This window comes from Rhinopithecus roxellana, chromosome 16 (genome assembly GCF_007565055.1).
Source record: "Rhinopithecus roxellana isolate Shanxi Qingling chromosome 16, ASM756505v1, whole genome shotgun sequence".
In the NCBI taxonomy this organism is placed as follows: Eukaryota; Metazoa; Chordata; class Mammalia; order Primates; family Cercopithecidae; genus Rhinopithecus; species Rhinopithecus roxellana.
Genome location: NC_044564.1, coordinates 42,030,564 through 42,049,582, shown reverse-complemented (window position 1 = coordinate 42,049,582; position 19,019 = coordinate 42,030,564). Strand labels below are relative to the sequence as shown.

General features: G+C 45.6%; 1 protein-coding gene and 1 long non-coding RNA gene across 2 annotated transcripts in view; one reads left to right on the top strand and one right to left on the bottom strand.

Moving 5' to 3' along the window:
• Nucleotides 1–19,019, bottom strand: part of GNA14 (G protein subunit alpha 14) — a 223,004-nt gene that overhangs the window by 10,026 nt on the left and 193,959 nt on the right. The window contains exon 3 of the mRNA XM_010364457.2: nt 1,263–1,417. Coding sequence (XP_010362759.1) covers nt 1,263–1,417 — 155 coding nt within the window. The remainder of the gene's footprint in view (nt 1–1,262; nt 1,418–19,019) is intronic.
• Nucleotides 14,749–19,019, top strand: part of LOC104663315 — a 72,032-nt gene continuing 67,761 nt past the window's right edge. Inside the window, exon 1 of the long non-coding RNA XR_748123.1 lies at nt 14,749–14,781. This is a non-coding gene — a long non-coding RNA (uncharacterized LOC104663315). The remainder of the gene's footprint in view (nt 14,782–19,019) is intronic.

The following is a 19,019-nucleotide window of genomic DNA, read 5'->3' as shown; positions in this document are numbered from 1 at the left end:
TTCTGGCTTCCTCTCCTGCCCAATAACTTGTCCAGCTCAATGCCTGCTCCGAGGGTGACAGTGGTACCCAAAGGGAAGGAGGTAGATCTGGGGAAGAGATTTCTGAGTCTTCAGAGGATGGAAGATGATATGGGACACGTGAGAAAGAGCTGAGCTGCAGAAGCAGGAGTTATTGCTACTTTAAGAAGGACCCATATCAAACTATTGCCCAGTGACCAGACTGAGGAGGCACTGCCCTGGGATATTATTTATGTATTTATTTATTTAAATTTTCTTTTTTTTGAGACAGAGTCTCACTCTGTCACTCAGGCTATATTGCAGTGGTGCAATCAAGGCTCACTGTAACCTTAACCTCCTAGGCTCAAGACATCCTCCCGCCTCAACCTCCCGAGTAGCTGGGATTACAGGCACAGGCCACCATGCCCAGCTAATTTTTGTATTTTTTGCAGAGACGGGGTCTGCTCTGCTGCTCAGGCTAGTCTCGAATTCCTGGTTTCAAGCGATTCTCCCACCTCTGCCTTCCAAGTCCCTGGGATTACAGATGTGAACAGGAAATGCCTAAGAAAGTGAAAATCTGTCATCTCTATGGGACAGCTTGCATGCCGGGACATCTAAATAGAAATCTGCTTACCTTCAAGGATTAATGAATTAAAAGTTGAGCTGTATGGGTCCAAAATACAGTGTGTAGGCCTTCACAGGCGGCCAATAAACAAACGATTGAGCTTCCTGTGTGTGCTGGGAGCACAGCCTACCTGTGCCACTAGAGAGCAGCACCAGATCAGCAGCTGATGGGTCAATGGACCCGCTGCTCTAAACTTGACTTAGGATTTTAGGGCAATTGGACCGGCTGTCTTCTGACGGGGAAACCAGAAAGGCAGAGGAATATAGAGAGGAGAGAAGTAGAAGCCAAAAGCTAGGGTATTTCTTGTTTAAATCAGGTAATTTCAGCACTCCAAAAGAGATCAGTCCCACTTAAGGGACCTCAGATTTGATTGAATCTCTCACTGAAAACGACAGGCTCAGAACACAGTGAGAGCAGGTGGGTGTCAGCAGGAAGAGAGGTCTGCGATCCACAGACTGACTGAGGGCTTTAGGAGGTGGTGAGATGGCACCAAGAGGTCAGGAGAGATATGGAAAAGCAGAGGCAGGTAGTGCTGCCGCTGTGCACCGCATTTCAGCAGCGTTCAGCGAGAAGCTTCTTTGAAGTGTGGCCGAGCTTGCCTGAAAGCACCGTGGGCAGCCAGGCTGGGCTCTGTACTCACTATTTGGCAGAGTCCGACAGCTGGTACTCCCTCCTTCTGTCATAACACTCCTGGATGCCTGGATCTTGCCAGAGCTGCTTGATGGCCTCCACCTGCTCCCTGGAGAGCATGGAGACCTTGTCCACTTCCACTTCTCTGATTATCTGGGCATTTTCCTACTCGAAGAAAAGAGAACCTTGCATCAGGCAAAGGAAAGGAAGCCAATCCATTGGCAATGTCTGGACAAGATTTGCCCTGGTCTGTGGATCTGGAGAGCTCTCACTAGGCATGAGGCGTGGTGGGCACCCTCCCAGGGGCTGCTCGCAGCCAACATACCCACTGCAGCCATGCTGAGTGGAGATGATGTGGCTGCTTAGCTCTGTGGAGAGACCACAGAGAGCCCAAGACCTACAGCTTCTGCACCCAGCCGTGTCCTGGGTCAGTTTCACCAGCATTCAACACCCAGTGGTAAATAAAGAGACACTGGAGCTATCATCCTACCAGCAAACTTTACTTCTTCATTAACATGTGACTCATTTGAGTATCTGCACAGCCAATGAGGCCATTTAAAAATGGTGGAAGCTGGTCCACCTGGTACATGCAAAAAGGAGGTGCATTGTCTTTAGAGAACTGAAACACAGTAATACCAACTAATCATCAGTCTGGGATTTTGTTCTCTCTTTCATTAAAAAAACAAAAACAAAAACAAAAACAAAAAACTGGCCAGGTGCGGTGGCTCACGCCTGTAATCCCAGCACTTTGGAAGGCTGAGGTGGGCAGATCACAAGGTCAAAAGTTCAAGACCAGCCTGGCCAACATGGTGAACCCCTATCTCTACTAACAATACAAAAATTAGCCGGGTGTGGTGGCGGGCACCTGTAATCCCAGCTACTCAGGAGACTGAGGCAGGAGAATCGCTTGAACCTGGGAGGCGGAGGTTGCAGTGAGCCAAGATGGCACCACTGCACTCCAGCCTGGCAACAGAGCGAGACTCTGCCTCAAAAAAAAAAAAAAAAAAAAAAAAAAAAAAATTACACTTTGGGAGGCTGAGATAGGCGGATCACAAGGTCAGGAGATCGAGACCATCCTGGCTAACACGGTGAAACCGTATCTCCACTAAAAATACAAAAAATTAGCCAGGCGTGGCGGCGGGCGCCTGTAGTCCCAGCTACTCAGGAGGCTGAGGCAGGAGAAGGGCATGAACATGGGAGGCGGAGCTTGCAGTGAGCGGAGATCACTCTACCGCACTCCAGCCTGGGCGACAGAGTGAAACTCCGTCTCAAAAAATAAAATAAAATAAAATATATGTATATATAATAAATGACTTTACTTTTTAGAGCAGTTTTAGCTTGCCAGCAAAACTGTGGGGAGAGTACAACGCATTCCCACACAGTCTGCTTTTTATTTTCTTTCATCACTGATACAGCTCTTTCCCACGGGGAGCCTCCCTCCCAATGCACTACTCTCCCCACACCACTGATTATTATATTATCATATTTATTATTACTATGATTATTAAATTATTTCTCTATTACTATAGGAATTAAGGCCATTATTACTGTAATTATTACTATTACCACAGATTACCATTTATTGGCCATGTACTATGTGCCAAGGCCTCTACATACATTATCTCATTTAATCAATGGGAGGCTAGCATGAGCCAGAACTCTCTCCAAACCTCAGAAAATGGAAAAGATAAGGTTGGCCTGCAGCCACAGCATTTCCACGTGTTGGCCCCAGAGACTCAGCATCCTTTCCTTGGCTGCAAGTTGTAGCAGACAAATGAATCCTGGCAAGAGAAGCAGGACCCCAGGCTCTTCTTCCCCCTCCCATCTTCCTGTATCCCACAGCAATGACATCACCATGCAGGGCTGGCTACAGCGGCAGCTGTGAGTCAGCAAGCATCTGCTTAGTAGCTGGGATGTCAAGTATAGATGGTACCCCCTGAAAAGTCACTTTTATTGTGCGTTGTTCATCCTTATAATTATCCAACAGCAAGCCAGAGAAAAGGAGGATCTTACACATCCACTTGGCTCATCCTAACCAAGGACTGTGATTAAATCGATGTGACTCTTCCCCACACCTATCATGAAAGTGAATGTAAACTCTTCTGAAGACTGTAGGACCTTCAGGCAGGTAGGGTCTCAAACAAGGTCCAGGCAGGATGGATTACTGGAAAGTGTGCTGGACTGGGAATCAGGACCCTGAGTTCTACATGGTGTAGTTGGGACTTTTAAGGACCCCAACAAGTTACCAGCCTTACTGTCCTAATTTGTAAAACGAGCCATGATTTCCAGGGGCACCTGAATTATGAAGTGTTACTTAAATGTAAGTAGAATTTCTTGTTTGCAAAAACAGGATGCATCGGTAGCCTCTAAACCCTGACTTCTAATCTCACCACTGGCACGCTGCACATCATGGGCCCTCTTCCTGACTGGCGAGAACGACGGATGGAGAACCTGGACGGTGAGTGTCCAGTGCGGTGCAGAACAGCTGCCTCCCACGTCCTCCCTCCTCTCGCCACCCCTCTTGCTTCCCAAATAGGTCAGCTGTGCTGAGCTCTACCCTCTCAATGTAAAATGTCTGTTTTCCTCTCTGTCTTCATGGCAGGCCAGGAAATGCCACGAGGGCAGAACCAATGTCTTATTTGTTCTTATATCCCAGAACCTAGTGCAGTGCCTTCTATTGCAAATAATAGGTGCCTTCTATTGATAGGTGCATGCAGTAAACATCTGTGGTGCATGTAAAATTCATCTACCTAACAAGGCAGAAAACCACGAGAAAATAAAGAGTGAAAGCATGCTAGGGTGGGAAGACAGAAGTCCGTGCAGGTCATGGTGGGAGCACAGAGCAGGTCAGGGCAGCCTCTCAGAGGAGGAGACGCTCAGACAATGCTTGGCCAATCTGTAATTCTAACTTGGGCTCTGGTGGCCCTCAACGTCCTTGCTTCTTATAGGCAGGCCTCTTTTGCTGCACTGCTAAGTTTCACTATCAAAATCAGGTTAACTGCTGAGCATTAGTACTGCAGCAATCATCAGGGCTGTGACAAATGCATTTCTATCTCTCCTTCTCACAAACACAATGTAGGACTGAACTTTAGGGTGAATGAAATGTGAGTGGAAATCACTCTTGTCTCTTTTGAAAATAAACGCTATGACCGAGCGCAGTGGCTCACACCTGTAATCCCAGCACTTTGGGAGGCGGAGGGAGACGGATCACCTGCAGCCAGGAGTTCAAGACCAGCCTGTCCAACATGGTGAAACCCTGTCTCCACTAAAAATACAAAAATTAGCCGGGTTTGGTGGTGCATGCCTGTGATCCCAGTTACTCGGGAGGCTGAGGCAGGAGAACCACTTGAACCCGGGGGGCAGAGGTTGCAGTAAGATGGAGGTACTGCACTCCAGCATAGGCAACAGAACGAGACCCTGTATAAGACAGAGAAAGAAAGAAAGAAAGAGAGAGGAAGGAAGGAGAAGGAGAGGACAGGAAAGGGCAGGAAAAAGGAAAGGAAAAACTTTTCAAAGTCAGTGAGTAATGCACCACACTCATTTTCATCTGCTGTGGTGATTTTAGAAGCATGAGACAACATGGAGCCTCCATCACCCAGGGCTCCTAAATAACTACAGTGAACACAGATATGCCCTCACTTGCCATGCTGGATATGTTGCATGAGTGAGAAATCAACTCACAAGTTATCAACAAAGTTAAGTAAGCTGAACTTCAGGGGCAGTTTGTTAGTGCGGCATGACCTACTGCACAGATCCTGACTGATACACGTTGCAATGGATAAACCCAGCCTTTGGCTCTTGTAGTAGAGAGAAAAAGTGGAACCCAGTGAGATATCAAAGAGGAAAGCAAGCTTCTACATGAAAAATAGGGAGTAGATATAGATATGACCTGCCAGGTCACCAGGAGACCTCACCAGGAGAGGAAGACATATTGTCTGTTTAGCCAGGTGAGGGGAATTTGGAGAATCTGGCTTGAAAGAAGCAGAGAGCTCAGCCTCTTTGGAAACCCAACATTAGAACTTGAATTTGGAGCAGACTGCACCCAAGAGGCCCAGAAGTACTCCAAGTGTGGAGATTTATTTTTTATTTATTTTTATTTTTTTAAAGATAGAGGCTCACTCTGTTTTTGTATTTTCAGTAGAGACAGGGTTTCACCATGTTGGACAGGCTGGTCTTGAACTCCTGACCTTAGGTGATCCACCCACCTCAGCTTCCCAAAGTGCTGGAATTACAGGCATGAGCCACGGCGCCTAGCCGGTTTTTTTAACTCTTATTTTGAAATAATATAAGACTTGCAAAAATGTGGGGAAAATGGTACAGAGTTCTATGCCGTTCAAGATTGGCCAAATGTGAACAACTAACTACTTTGCTTTATCATTCATCCTTTCTCCCTCCATGTGTGTGCAAACACACACACACTTCACACCCATGTGGGCCAACACACACATTTACTTTTTTCCTGAAACATTTGAGAGTAAGTTGCAGGCACAATGCCACCTTATCTCTAGAGACTTAGTGTGATTTCCTAAAAACAAGGACATCGTCTTGCATAATCACAGTATAATGATCAGCATCAGGAAATGAGCATGGACACACCATTATTATTATTATTATTATTATTTTTTTTTTTTTTTTTTTTGAGACAGAGTCTCACTCTATCGCCCAGGCTGGAGTGCAGTGGCCGGATCTCAGCTCACTGCAAGCTCCGCCTCCCGGGTTTACGCCATTCTCCTGCCTCAGCCTCCCGAGTAGCTGGGACTACAGGCGCCCGCCACCTCGCCTGGCTAGTTTCTTTTTGTATTTTTAGTAGAGACGGGGTTTCACGGTGTTAGCCAGGATGGTCTCGATCTCCTGACCTCGCGATCCGCCCGTCTCGGCCTCCCAAAGTGCTGGGATTACAGGCTTGAGCCACCGTGCCCGGCCGACACACCATTATTATTATTATTTAAGATTATTAATCTTCAGGCCTTGTCCAAAGTTTGCCGGTTGCTCCAGGAATGTCCTTTATCTGGTCTGGAGCCCAGTGTAGGATCACAGGTTGCATTTAGTGGTTGTGTTCCGTTAGTCTCCATTTATCTGGAAAAGTTCTTGGTCAGAGAAGTCATTTTTGTCCCTCTGAATGAGAATGGCCCAGCAAGGGTCTGTTCTTTTGTCGCAAGTCATTACGAGGATGGCTGGTGGAGAGAGTGGCAGCTGAGGCCCCGGAGAATGTTCCAGGGATAAGTATGAGGAAGGGCAGGGAGGAATGAGGAAGGGAGTACCCTGTAACCTTTATTTAAATACAATTTTTACTTGGAATATGGAATATGAAATGAATGATTTTTTGTAGACCCTTAACAATGTCTGTCTATTACAAGAGTGGAGTTGGCTGGGTGCCGTGGCTCACACCTGTAATCCCACTACTTTGGGAGGCCAAGGTGGGTGGATCGCTTGAGCCTAGGAATTCAAGTCCAGCTGGGCAACATAGTGAGACCCCATCTCTACAAAAAATACAAAAATTATCTGGGCATGGTAGTTGTGCCTGTTGTTCCAGCTACTCAGGAGGCTGAGGTGGGAGGATTGCTTAAGCCTGGGAGGTCAAGGCTGCAATGAGCCAAGATCGTGCCACTGCACTTCAGCCTGAGTGAAAGAGTGAGATACTGTTGCAAAAAAGCAATGATAATGACCCAAAAGAGTGGAGTTTTGTGCATAACTCTGGTTTGGCAAGCAGCTCATCCACAGGTATGTGGGTACTTGGATGGGCCTGTTCAAACAGCCTCTACGGCACCTGCACTCTGAGCACAAGGGACTCTCATGCACTGTGGGGAAAGCATTTAAGGCTGGCTTCATCTCAGGGAAAGAGAGGACAAAGAGTCGGAAGACGATGAGGGTTAGGGGAGATGTGACTTGGGTGGGGCACATGCTGAGTCTGAGGTGGCCAGCATCTAAGTGGAGATGTCTAAAAGGCAGATGGATAAAATGGGTCTGTCTGTGGTTCATGGAGAGTCCTAGGCTAGAGAAACATCATGACTTGAAATTGCCTAACACATTCATTTAATTGAAAAAAAAAAAAATCACTCTCAAAGGAGTAAATATTATAGGAGCAAACTCAGTGATACAGAAACATGACCAGGCTCTCAAAATTGAGCTCATATCTGGCTTTCTCTTTTTCCTTTCTCAAACAAAATCACCATATTCACTGCTCTGACAGGGGATCCTGGAAAGCAGATGTCCTCCACGTGTGTTTCATTCAGAAATTCCCAGGCTAACAGTAACAGGAGCTGCTGATGAAGTGGCGCCCTGCTGGTTTCACGCAGGGATCCGCGGCTGCCGGTGACAGTCCCTGTTGAGTGCGGTGAGGCCCTCTGGATGGGACCCAGAGCCCAGCAGGCTGCCCCATCTCCACCAGATCCTCCCCACGGGGGGCTTCCTGCCCTATGAATGCCCCAGGACAGCAGGGCTCCAAGCTCTCTGTTCAAGATCGACTTTCCCAATTAAGCTAGAGTCCTTGTTCCTCTGTCAGATCATTAAGCATTGTGGTTAAATTTTATATTTTTAATTTCTATTTACTTATATTTTAATGGACAAAATTGTATATATGTATGACTTACAAGCTGGTGTTCTGATACATGTATACATTGTGAAGTGGCTAAAACAAGCTGTTTAACATTTGTATTACCTCACATGCTTATTGTTTTGTGGTAAGAACACTTAAAATCTACTCCCTTAGCACTTGTCTTTTTTTCTTTTTTCTTTTTTTGAGACACCGTCTTGTTCTGTCCCCAGCCTGGAGTGCAGGGGCATGATCTCAGCTCAATGCAACCTCCGCCCCACTGGGTTCAAGCAATTCTCCTGCCTCGTCCTCCTGAGTAGTGGGATTACAGGTGCCCACCACCATGCCCGACTACTTTTTGTATTTTTAGTAGAGATGGGGTTTCACTATGTTGGCCAGGCTGGTCCTGAACTCCTGACCTCAAGTGATCTGCCCACCACGGCTGCCCAAAGTGCTGGGATTACAGGCATGAGCCACTGTGCCCAGCCTGCAGTTTTCAAATATACTATATATTATTATTAACTTAGTCACCATGATATACAATAGATCTCTTGAGCGAATTGCTCCTGTCTAACCTTTTTGTTAAAATTAGTAATTATTAACGTATTGATATGGTTTGGCTCTGTGTCCCCACCCAAATGTCATCCTGAATTGTAATTCCCATAATCCCCCCCGTGTCGAGGGAGGGACCTGGTGGGAGGTGATTGGATAATGGAGGCGGTCTCTCCCATGCTGTTCTCGTGATAGCGAGTGAGTTCTCATGAGATGTGATGGTTTCCTAAGTGTTTGACAGTTCCCTCTTCACAAGCTCACGCTCTCTCCTGCTGCCTGTAAAGAGGGTGCCTGCTTCCCCTCTGCCATGGTTGTTAAGTTTCCTGAGGCCTCCTCAGCCACGTGGACCTGTGAGTTAATTAAACCTCTTTCCTTTATAAATTACCCAGTCTCCAGTATGTCTTTATAGCAATGTGAGAACGGACTAATACACGTATCATAGATAATAAAAACTTGCTATTTCAAGTGTCTACTGTGATGTGCAATATCTGTAAGCTTTGTAAACACAAGTGAGATTAAGATAAAATATATTATTAAATATGAGAACTTTTTGTAGCATATTTCCAACTTTTGTAAAATCACCCCTCTTTAACAACTACAGAATTATACTGTGTTTTCCATGTCCAGAATTACACTATGTGTTCTATTAAACAAAAATTATGAAGTAAAATTTCAATATTCCATAACCATCAGCTTTTGAAGCAAAATATTACATCATAAAGAAAATGTCAGTTAACCATGGCAGAGAAAGAAGTTTTTCCTATAGAAAATAAACAAGGAACTTCTGATTCTGGTAAAGGAGGATGACTAGGAAATTTGAATCAACTGTCCCACTAAGGGCAGCTAGAAATGGCAGACAAAATATTTTGCAAATATGCTTGAAAGTATTAGAAAGCTAACACAGGCCCAACGCAGTAGCTCATGCCTATAATCCCAGAAGTCTGGGAAGCCGAGGCAGATGGATCACTTGAGGCCAGGAGTTCGAGACCAGACTGACCAACATTGTGAAACCCCATCTCTACCAAAAATACAAAAAATCAGCTGGGCGTGTGGTACATGCCTATAATCCCAGCTACTCAGGAGGCTGAGGCAGGAGCATCACTTGAACCTGGGAGGTGGAGGTTGCAGTGAGCTGAGATCACACAATTGCACTCCAACCTGGGCAACAGAGTGAGACTATGTCTCAAAAAAAGAAAGAAAGCTAATGCAATGATGCAACAGTTAATAACTGCTAAGCCACTACATAGGGGAAGATAGTGCCCAAGCAGATGAGCCCTACAATGGGGATGTTTTACTCCTGGGGCTTCTATCAACTCTGGAAGGGACAGTTGATGGTTAAGCAGCTCTTTTTCCAACATCACAGGGCTAGAGTGACAAGGATTGAGGTCTAAGGCTCTGCAAGAGCAAAAGGCCCTCATACACCCTCTGGCTCTGCGCTAGGATTCCACAGGGCAGCCCTGAGGGGTTTGCAACTCAGTTGGAATCATGACAATCTCAGATATCAAGTATCTCCAGACAACTGGCAGAAGACAAGGAAACTCCCTTTTGGGGTTTGAGAGATCTTCCTCATCCTCAAATTATTTTTTCAAATATGTATCCAGGGCTCCACCCAAAATAATCAAGCATAAGAAGATGGGACAACCGCAAAGACAGATGACAAATAAAAAGATGACAGAAGATCTGCTGTGCAAACACTAACCCAGAGGAAACTGGAGTCTCTCTACTAAGATAAAAGCAGACTTCAAGGTGAAAAGCAGAGCTAGAGCTAGAAGAGAGCGGTATTTCGAATAACAAAAAGATTTGGAAAAACATAGCAGCTCTAAAGTTTTATGTAGCTATTAACATAGGATCAAAATCTATGGAGCAAAATTTCATAGGTAGAAACGGAGAAATGGACAAATCATTGTATAGAGATTTGAACATACCTCTCTCACTGAGAGTGTAAACAGACAAAAATCTCAGGAAAAATATAGACAAACATTATGATCAGCAAATTTGAACTTATGGATACATTTTGATACATTCAAAATAACTGTAGAGTATCTTTTTAAAGGACACCTAGAATATTTATAAATATACTTTTAAAATCATATGTAGAATATTTAATTACTAAGACTTCATTTTAAAAAATTGGTTTTCCAGCTTCTTTTGATCAATTTTCATCTTCTCTGGAAACTCTAAGCTCAGCAGGGACTTGCTCCCCTCCCTCCTGTCCCTGCAAGCTCACTCCACCCACTCCGCACACATTTCAATATTAAACACGGAGCTAAAAGCACCTAGACTTCTCCAATCTCCCATGCACTCAGAACAGAAGCAAGCTTTTTAAACCCAATTCAAGATTCAACAGAAATCTTTATTTCTACTACAATCTTCATCCTTCTCTTTCGCTTCCTCTTTTCTCCAACAACAAAAATAAATAGCAGAATTTACTGGCCACAAAGTGTTGGCATGAGGGGCCAAGTTAGTTACTTTATCTTCTCTTAACAGTCAAAACCTCAGTCGGGGCTGGGCACCGTAATTAATCCCAGCAATTTGGGAAGCCAAAGTGGGAGGATCACTTAAAGCCAGAAGTTTGAGACCAGCGTAGGCAACAAAACAAGACCCACATCTCTAAAAATAAAATAATACAAAATAAATTAGTTGAGCATGGTGATGCATGCCTGTAGTCCCAGCTACTCTGGAGGCTGTGGCAGGAGGATCCTTTGCACCCAGGTGTTGGAGGCTAGAGTAAGTTATGATTGTGCTACTGCCATCCAGCCTGAGCAAGAGAGCAAGACTGTCTCTGAAAAAACAGCAACTTCAGTGTTTCACTAAAAAGGCTCTTTCCCAAGGCTCCTGTGATAAATACTTCAACACCTGTAGCTACGTGAGTGTGAATAATGCAGTTGAGAGATGGTATGCATGGCCTTGCACCGTGCCAGCTTAGCTGAACCTACTGACGTTTCCCAGAATGCCCTGCCATGTTTGGTTCTGGGTTACGGCTGGCCACAGAAGAAACGGAAAGAGACTTGCAAGGCAGAAGGATGCAGCCGCTGTCCGGGTCTGGAGTTCAGAGGCCTGCTTCTGCTTAAAAACAGCCCAACTGATCTTCTGGTCAACCTCGCAGGTGTTCTCAGCAGATTTAACTCCTGCCTGGATCTTCTCCTTGGGCTTCTCCACATCCTGGGGCAGGCACACGTGCAGATCCATGGCCAAGGGTGCCAGCTTCTTCCACAACTTACTGCACCGTCAGGATGGTGACACCTGTGCAGGTTCCAGTTCAACCCCCAGAATCCACTTGGCTTTTGTGGGTTCTGCTTTGTCTTTGGAGGTTCTAGCCTACCCTTGCTCTTCCCTGCTTCGCATCCCCATTTTCTCCCTGACTGCCAGCCCTGCTGACCTATAGCGGCCTCAGGCCCCCCTGAGACATGCAGCAGCAATAGCCTTCCAGTGTCTTCTTCACAGCTCCAGCAGCGAACGCAGTTCAGTCCCCATCATGAGCCCATCATTTCCCAGGACTCTGTGCAGCTCTGACTCTCTGACACACAAGAGCTTCCTTTACAGTCCCCTCAATTCTATGTAGGGGCAAAAATCCCCGATCACCTTAGGTCCAGGGGGAGGTAGCTTAGGGTTCAGTTGGGGTGCCGTAAACATCCCACACTCTGCTGGGCAGCAGCAGGCAGACTCGTTCACCACTCAGTGCACAGTGTCACGCCCCTGCTCCACGCCAGATCCAGGGCTAGCTGCTGGGAATAGAAATAGGCCCTAACCTTGAGGATTGCAGAATTACAACTGTCCTTCTGAGTAGGAATGACAGCAGAGCCCACACAAATGCTGAGCTCAAAGGAAAGGAGACTTTTCAACTGGGGATGAGTGAAGAGATGGCCTAACTACTACTTCCCACTAGAGGTGGTCTGATTGGGGGGGAGGAGAAGGTGCTACATCTTCCCTTCTTGCTGCCAAGAACATGGCTTCCTGCCTGTGCTTGCCAAAGGTGGTTCTGTGTATGGAGCGGGGGTGTGGGAGGGAGACCAGACCAGCCTTTGCTACATTGCATTTCACATAACATGCCTTTCCCTAAGATGCTCTGTAAAGCGCCTAAACCCTCAGTGGAACAAAATCAAGTGAAATTTTCCAAACAGCATCTGGTAGCCCAACTCCCTCAACACCCTCCAAACAAGGAATGCATGTATTTGGTCAGTGAGGCTGCTTCTCAGAAAATGGCTTTGGGGCCCAGCAAGGTAGGTGGCTCATGCCTGTAATCCCAACATGTTAGGAGGTCAAGGCGGAAGGATCACTTGAAACCAGAAGTCCAAAACCACCCTGGGCAGCAAAGTGAGACCTGTCTCTAAAAAGAAAAAAAAAAAAGTAGCCAGGCGTGGTGGTAGGCGCCTGTAGTCCCAGCTACTCAGCAGCTGAGGCAGAAGGATCACCTGAGCCTAGGAGTTGGAGGCTGGAGTGAGCTCTGATTACGCCACTGCACTCCAGCCTGGGCAACAGCGAGACCCCATCTTTAAAAAATACATATTTGTTTTGGGCCAGTTAATTGCATGTGCCCAGGGGCCATTAGTATGGTCATGTTATGCGGGAAGATAAGAGTTTTCTGTCCCTGTCACCATCTTGTTCACTATCTTGTTCCTTCCCTTCCTCCTCTAGTTGAGAGAGTTCTTTTAGTTCTTTAGCACATAAAAATTGTTTTATCACTGACAGTCCAATTTATCAAGAGGAAGATCTCCTTTGTCTGTGCCTATCTTCAGAATCTGCGGAGCCTGCTGCTGGGAGGATGGCAGGGTTTGCTCCCAATTTTCCAGTGACCAGGGCCCTGCTGGGGAAAAGGCTGGGACTCTGCAGGGAAAGGCAGAGGGCAGAAAAGGTGAGTGACCAGAGCGGCAGGGCTCAGGGAGCTCTCAGACCAAAAGGCCCCGCCACAGAGAAAGTAACAAATGCTTTGCCCCACCTGTGGGCTTCCTGCAGCGGCACAACCAGCTGTGAGAAATCTCATTCTCTTTCTGGTGTTGGATTATGTTCACAGCCCTTCCAGACAAGGAAGCATTACTAAAGGCTTGCAGTAATTCAACAAAACACCAGCAAGGCTTCAATTTAAGAACAGGGTGGTTTCAGAAACTTACTTGTACACTTGGTTATTGGGAGCTCAAAGTATTTTCCCACGAAGCCAGGATGGCTACGAGTCCAGCACTTCCTATTTTCCTTTCTTCCTGGGCTTGCGGGTCATGCTGTGTCTCCCCGCCTTCCGGGCAGTCAGGTGGGCCCGTGTAACTGAGTTCTGAGTGAGGGAATTCAGGCTGAAGCAATGCATGCCATGACCAGGCCTGACCTCCAAAACCTCCCATGCAATCCCCCTCCATCTCTTTTCCCATTTCTTAGCTGAGGGAGAGTGAGGGAGAACAGGTCGGGGGAGACACTCAAGGTGATGGGGATCTGGATTTTGAATGACTGTGGGGAGCAGAGCCCAAGCACCACACCCCCACCAACTTATATTGAATTGACACAGATGTGACTACAAAATCAACTTCATTCTCTTAAGCCACTGAGTTTGTGGTACTGGTTTATTATTTTAACTTTAGTAAATTTTACTGCATACAGCCAAAGAGAGAGAGAAATGATGTTAGCATGGGAGGTTCTAGGCTAGCTTAAAGAAATCCATTTTAACCAGTGCAGAGATGAACTATCACACCAAGTATAAATCCTCGCTACAAGTTTTGGTGCAGTATATGTACTTTTTTTTTTTTTTTTGAGACAGAGTCTTGCTCTGTTGCCCAGGCTGGAGTGCAATGGCGTGATCTTGGCTCACTGCAACCTCTGCCTCCCAGGTTCAAGCAATTCTCCTGACTCAGCCTCCCAAGTAGCTGGGATTACAAGCACACACCACCACGCCCGGCTAATCTTTGTATTTTTAGTAGAGACTGGGTTTCACCATGTTGGCCAGGCTGGTCTCCAACTCCTGACCTCAAGTGATCTGCTGACCTCGTCCTCTCAAAGTGCTGGGATTACAGGTGTGAGCCACCATGCCCAGCCTCAATGTACAATTTTTATAAAAGCTACTTATCCGTTATCTGCTCCTTTCTGCCACCCTACCTCACAATGACTCTCTCTTCAAGGTCCCGTTTCTCAGACCCAAACTACAGTACTACTTAGGCATAAACCTTCTAAGACTGCGAGCACCAAAACCTCCTTGTTCCTCTCTTCCCCAGTCAACAGGTACGCCAGACATGAGGCTGTTAGCCCTGGAGAGAACTCTATTTATTTTTCAGTTTCTTTCCTTTATCCAGATCTGAGCCCAGACATGGTATGATTAGAGAGGACAGGCTGATGACCCCGGAATTTCAGTGCCTTAACAGCACAGGTGTATTTTACAACCCTTCACAGTCCATTATAAGGTCTTGGTAGGGGGTGGGGAGGACTCTCCTCCACAGAGTTATTCAGGGATCCAGGCTTGCTCCAGCAAGTGAGTACACCAACTTGAAGGGCCCTGGAGTCCTTCACTAGATTATTTGCACCCAGTCTGCAGGGGAGGGAAGAGAACATGGAGCAGTGTTCAGGAAGTCTTATGGGACATGGTGGACTTAACCTCTGGACACAGCTCATTGGCCAGTTAGTCACAAGGCCCCTGCTAAGTGCAAGAGAGGCTGGGAAATGTGTTCTTCCCATGTGTTCAGATGGAAGGTGGAATGGGATTTGGTGAACACAGAGCATGCTCTCTACCACTCACATAGTCTTGAAATCTCTTTTTACCATATTGGTTTCTAACATTTGTATGATGCCAGTGTATGCTTTCATGTAGATCAGGGTAAACTGCAGCTGATGGGCCACATCCAGCAGACTGCCTGTTTTTGCTAATAAAGTTCTATGGGAAGACAGCTATGCCTCGTGATATTGTGATATTATCTGCCTGCTTTCAAACCTGCAACAGCAGCGTCAAGCTGTTGAGACAAAGCCGGTATGGTCCACCAAGGCTAAATCACTTATTATCTAGCCATTTACAGAAAATGTTTGCTGACACCTTCTACAAACAGTCCCCAAATTATGATGGTTTGACTGAACAATTATCTGACTTACGATGGTGTGAAAGCAGTAACCATTCAGTAGAAACCATACTTTGAGTATCCATACAACCATTCTGGTTTTCATTTTCAGGTCAGTGTTCAATAAGTTGCATGAGATATTCAATTCTTCATTATAAAACAGGTTTTGTGTTAGATGATTTTGCCCAACTGTAGGCTAATGTATTCTGAGTGCATTTAGCAGGCCAGGCTAAGCTATGCTGTTTGGCAGTTTAGGTAAATTAGACGCATTTTTGACTTTTGATATTTTCCATTTGTGATGGGTTTATCAGGGCATGATCCCATCATAAGTCTAGGGCATCTGTATAGACTGATAATTCTAATTAAATGCATCCAAGTAGCACGCTGCTATAGCCGTAATTCCTAATTCATTCATTCATCAAGCATGCGTGTATGCAGCACCCATAAACTCTTTGCCAGGCTTATTCGAGGTAGAAGTATGCAACTATGAAAAAAAATTGTCTTTATGCTCAAACTTCTGGTCTTTATAAGAATGATGGTAAGAGGTGTGCAGAGTGTGGAGAAGCAACCTTTTAAAATGTATTTAATTAGTGCAAAAAGCAAGAGAATCCCACTTAAACAAATTTCTCCACTCTTCAGAAATTTTAAAGGGCAATTCCCACAAATAATTTAGATTGTGGACCTGCCCCGACTGGAAGCGTGTATAGTCATCCACCGCATAATGATATTTCAGCCAACAACAGACTGCGTATATGATAATGGTATGATAGTACGTAAGATTATAATGCAGCATTTTTACTGTATCTTTTCTATGTTAAGATACAGTTAGATACACAAATACCATTGTGTTACAACTGCCTACAGTGTTCAGTACAGCAACATGCAGTACAGGTTTGTACCTTAGGAGCAAAAGGTAACCCAGGTACCTAGACCTGGTAGCCCAGGTACGTAGTAGGCTAGACCATATGGGTTTGTGTAAGTGCACTCCACGATGTTCACACAGTAATGAAATCGCCTAACTTCACATTTCTCAGAGGGTATCCCTGTTGTTAAGCAATGCATGACTGTACATAGTAACATTAAATAAAATGCCACCCAATGGAAAATCTTAGAATTGTTCTGATTCCCATTAACAGAATTAATAGAAGTAACAGAATTTTCCGTTTCTTTTTTCTTCTTTATAACTTCCTTAAGCAACCCATGTTATCACGTGCTAGTTCCCCTGAGGTACAATATCGCATTGTTTGTTTTTACAAAGTATACGTCGTGTCAATCAACCAGTGGCCAGACGTTTCCAGAGAGGTGGAAATCTAAGACAAGTGTGGAAGGACAGTCCCTACATTCTCCTGCTGCTGAATTTTAAGAGAAACCAGTGGCCTCCCCAATCTTTGAAAAAGGCCTCATCAAGGCAAATCCAAACAAATTTTCCCCCAATTCACTGTCAAACAGGTTTCATCCTCAAACCCCAATGCAAAGGGAAGGGAATGTTAGATTCATTAGTTTAATGCCAGCTAGGCAGGTACAGCTGAGGCTGAGCTGAAGAATAAATGTTAGGAAACAAAGTTCTTTGATGGCAACACGCCGGAGCATAATCTCCCTCTTGAGAACCCCTCTTAGGCCCAGGCCTCCTTCTAGACATTCCCTATGTGTGCCTCACAGTGACTCAGACCCCTACCGCCTCCCAGCTCAGACAAGAACTTTAGAAACAAAGAGAACATGAGGAATTGGCAGTAGTTCATGGTACCAGACAGCCTGGAAGCTGGAGCTGGGCCGAAGGACAATTGGAATTCTGGGATTCCGTGGGCTTCCGCATCCTTAGGGCATTTGTCCCAGGGCTGCAGGATTCTGGAGCTTTGGCATTCTGGTTCTCAGATGGTGGGACTAAATAAATTGCCCTTTTCTGTCTCCACCCTGAATTCTTCATGGTCATGGTCTTGACTCTTGATTTACAAAATGGGATACACCAAAGCAAGAACAGGGAGCTCTGCCTGTGTCTAGACACTTCTGCTCCCTGGGGCTTGTGGTCAGCCCCAGTAAAACATCAAGTGATCAGCCTTACTGATGCACAGGAGGCTCTTAATAAAGGGCAGAGACCATAATCCTCATCTTCATCCATCTCCCTCCCACCTTCCTAAGTGCCTGGGGGCTTACATGCCACCTCAAAGGAATGAAGAAACCTTGCCGATTCTCATTGTTTATGATTCCATATATGCGAATTCACCTACTTGCTAAAACCTACTTGTCACTTCCAAATCAAACTGATGGCACGTTCACAGTCATTCTCCAATGTACAGAGCAGCAAAAAATCTACGTCACCTGATGCACGTTTCCATCTGAGATCGAATGAGTTCTGGTGCTGTAAAAATTGTTCTTCCTATGGTCTATCTAGTGGCCTGTGTTTGGAATTTTCATGCTTTTTTTGGTGATGATTTTGCTAAGATAGCACTTGATATGGTTTGGCTGTGTGCTCAGCCTAATCACATCTTGAATTGTAGTTCCCTTAATCCCCGTATGTCGTGGGAGGGAACTGATGGGAAGTGATTGAATCATAGGGGTGGGTTTTTCCCTGCTGTTCTCTTGATAGTGAGTAAGTCTCACAAGATCTGATGGTTTTATAAAGGGCAGTTCCCCTGCACACACAGTCTTTCCTGCTGCCATGTAAGATGTGCCTTTGCTCCTCCTTCACCTTCCGCCATGATTGTGAGGCCTCCCCAGCCATATGGAACTGTGAGTCCATTAAACCTCTCTCCTCTATCAATTACCCAGTCTTGGGTTTGTCCTTATAGCAGCATGAGAATGGATTAATATGGCACCGGAGTATAGTGTGACCCTAAGAATGTGATGGCCCTATGGGGGACACACATGGGTCAGATTGGCTTCCTTCAAGGGGACTCAAGATATAATCTCAGGTCATCCCCTACTAGAGAGCTTTCAATGAATTCATCTGACCGCAGGGCCTCATTTTCCTCATTGGTAAAATGAGGAGGGGAGGTGGGGGTGGTCTTTTCATCATTAGCATTCTCTAAAGAATGTATTTTTTAATTATAAAGCTTCATAAATATTTATTGTTGTGGACATTCTTTCAAAGTATAAAGGCAAACGCAGCCACTGTAGTCACTCTTTTTTGAGTGCTCTAAAGCAATCATCATAACTATACTTAGCTGAGGATGTAAAGGAATGCCACCACTGATAAAGAGGTCTGTTCCTGGGATCCAGGATGAAGACTATTCTAGAATGGCCCTGAAAATCTTGAGGATGACCAATGTGTAGGTCCCTCTCTCTTCTGTGAATCACACATCCTCAAAATAACCAGGAAGACAGCCTCAAAGGCAACTGCTCCCAAAAAATAATACTGCCCCAAACCGTTTTCTCTCTCGTCACACACATGTTCATTAGTCACCCTGGGGCTCTGGACCGCAGGTTTTCCCAGCTCAGGTGAACAAGCCAACGTGCAGCAAAGCTGCTCAGCCACTCTCCGAAGCAAGAACCCAAGATTCTTTGTCGTAATCAGGTGCGTAAGGAAACCTGTTGGGGTTAGTACAAAGTGTCTCTCTCTTTAAGCAGCTCAAAGTTATACAGACATTTAACCAAGTCTCCTACTTCCTGTCAAAACATCCCAACCAAGCAACCAGCCGAGCACAGGTAGGTGGTGAGTGACTGA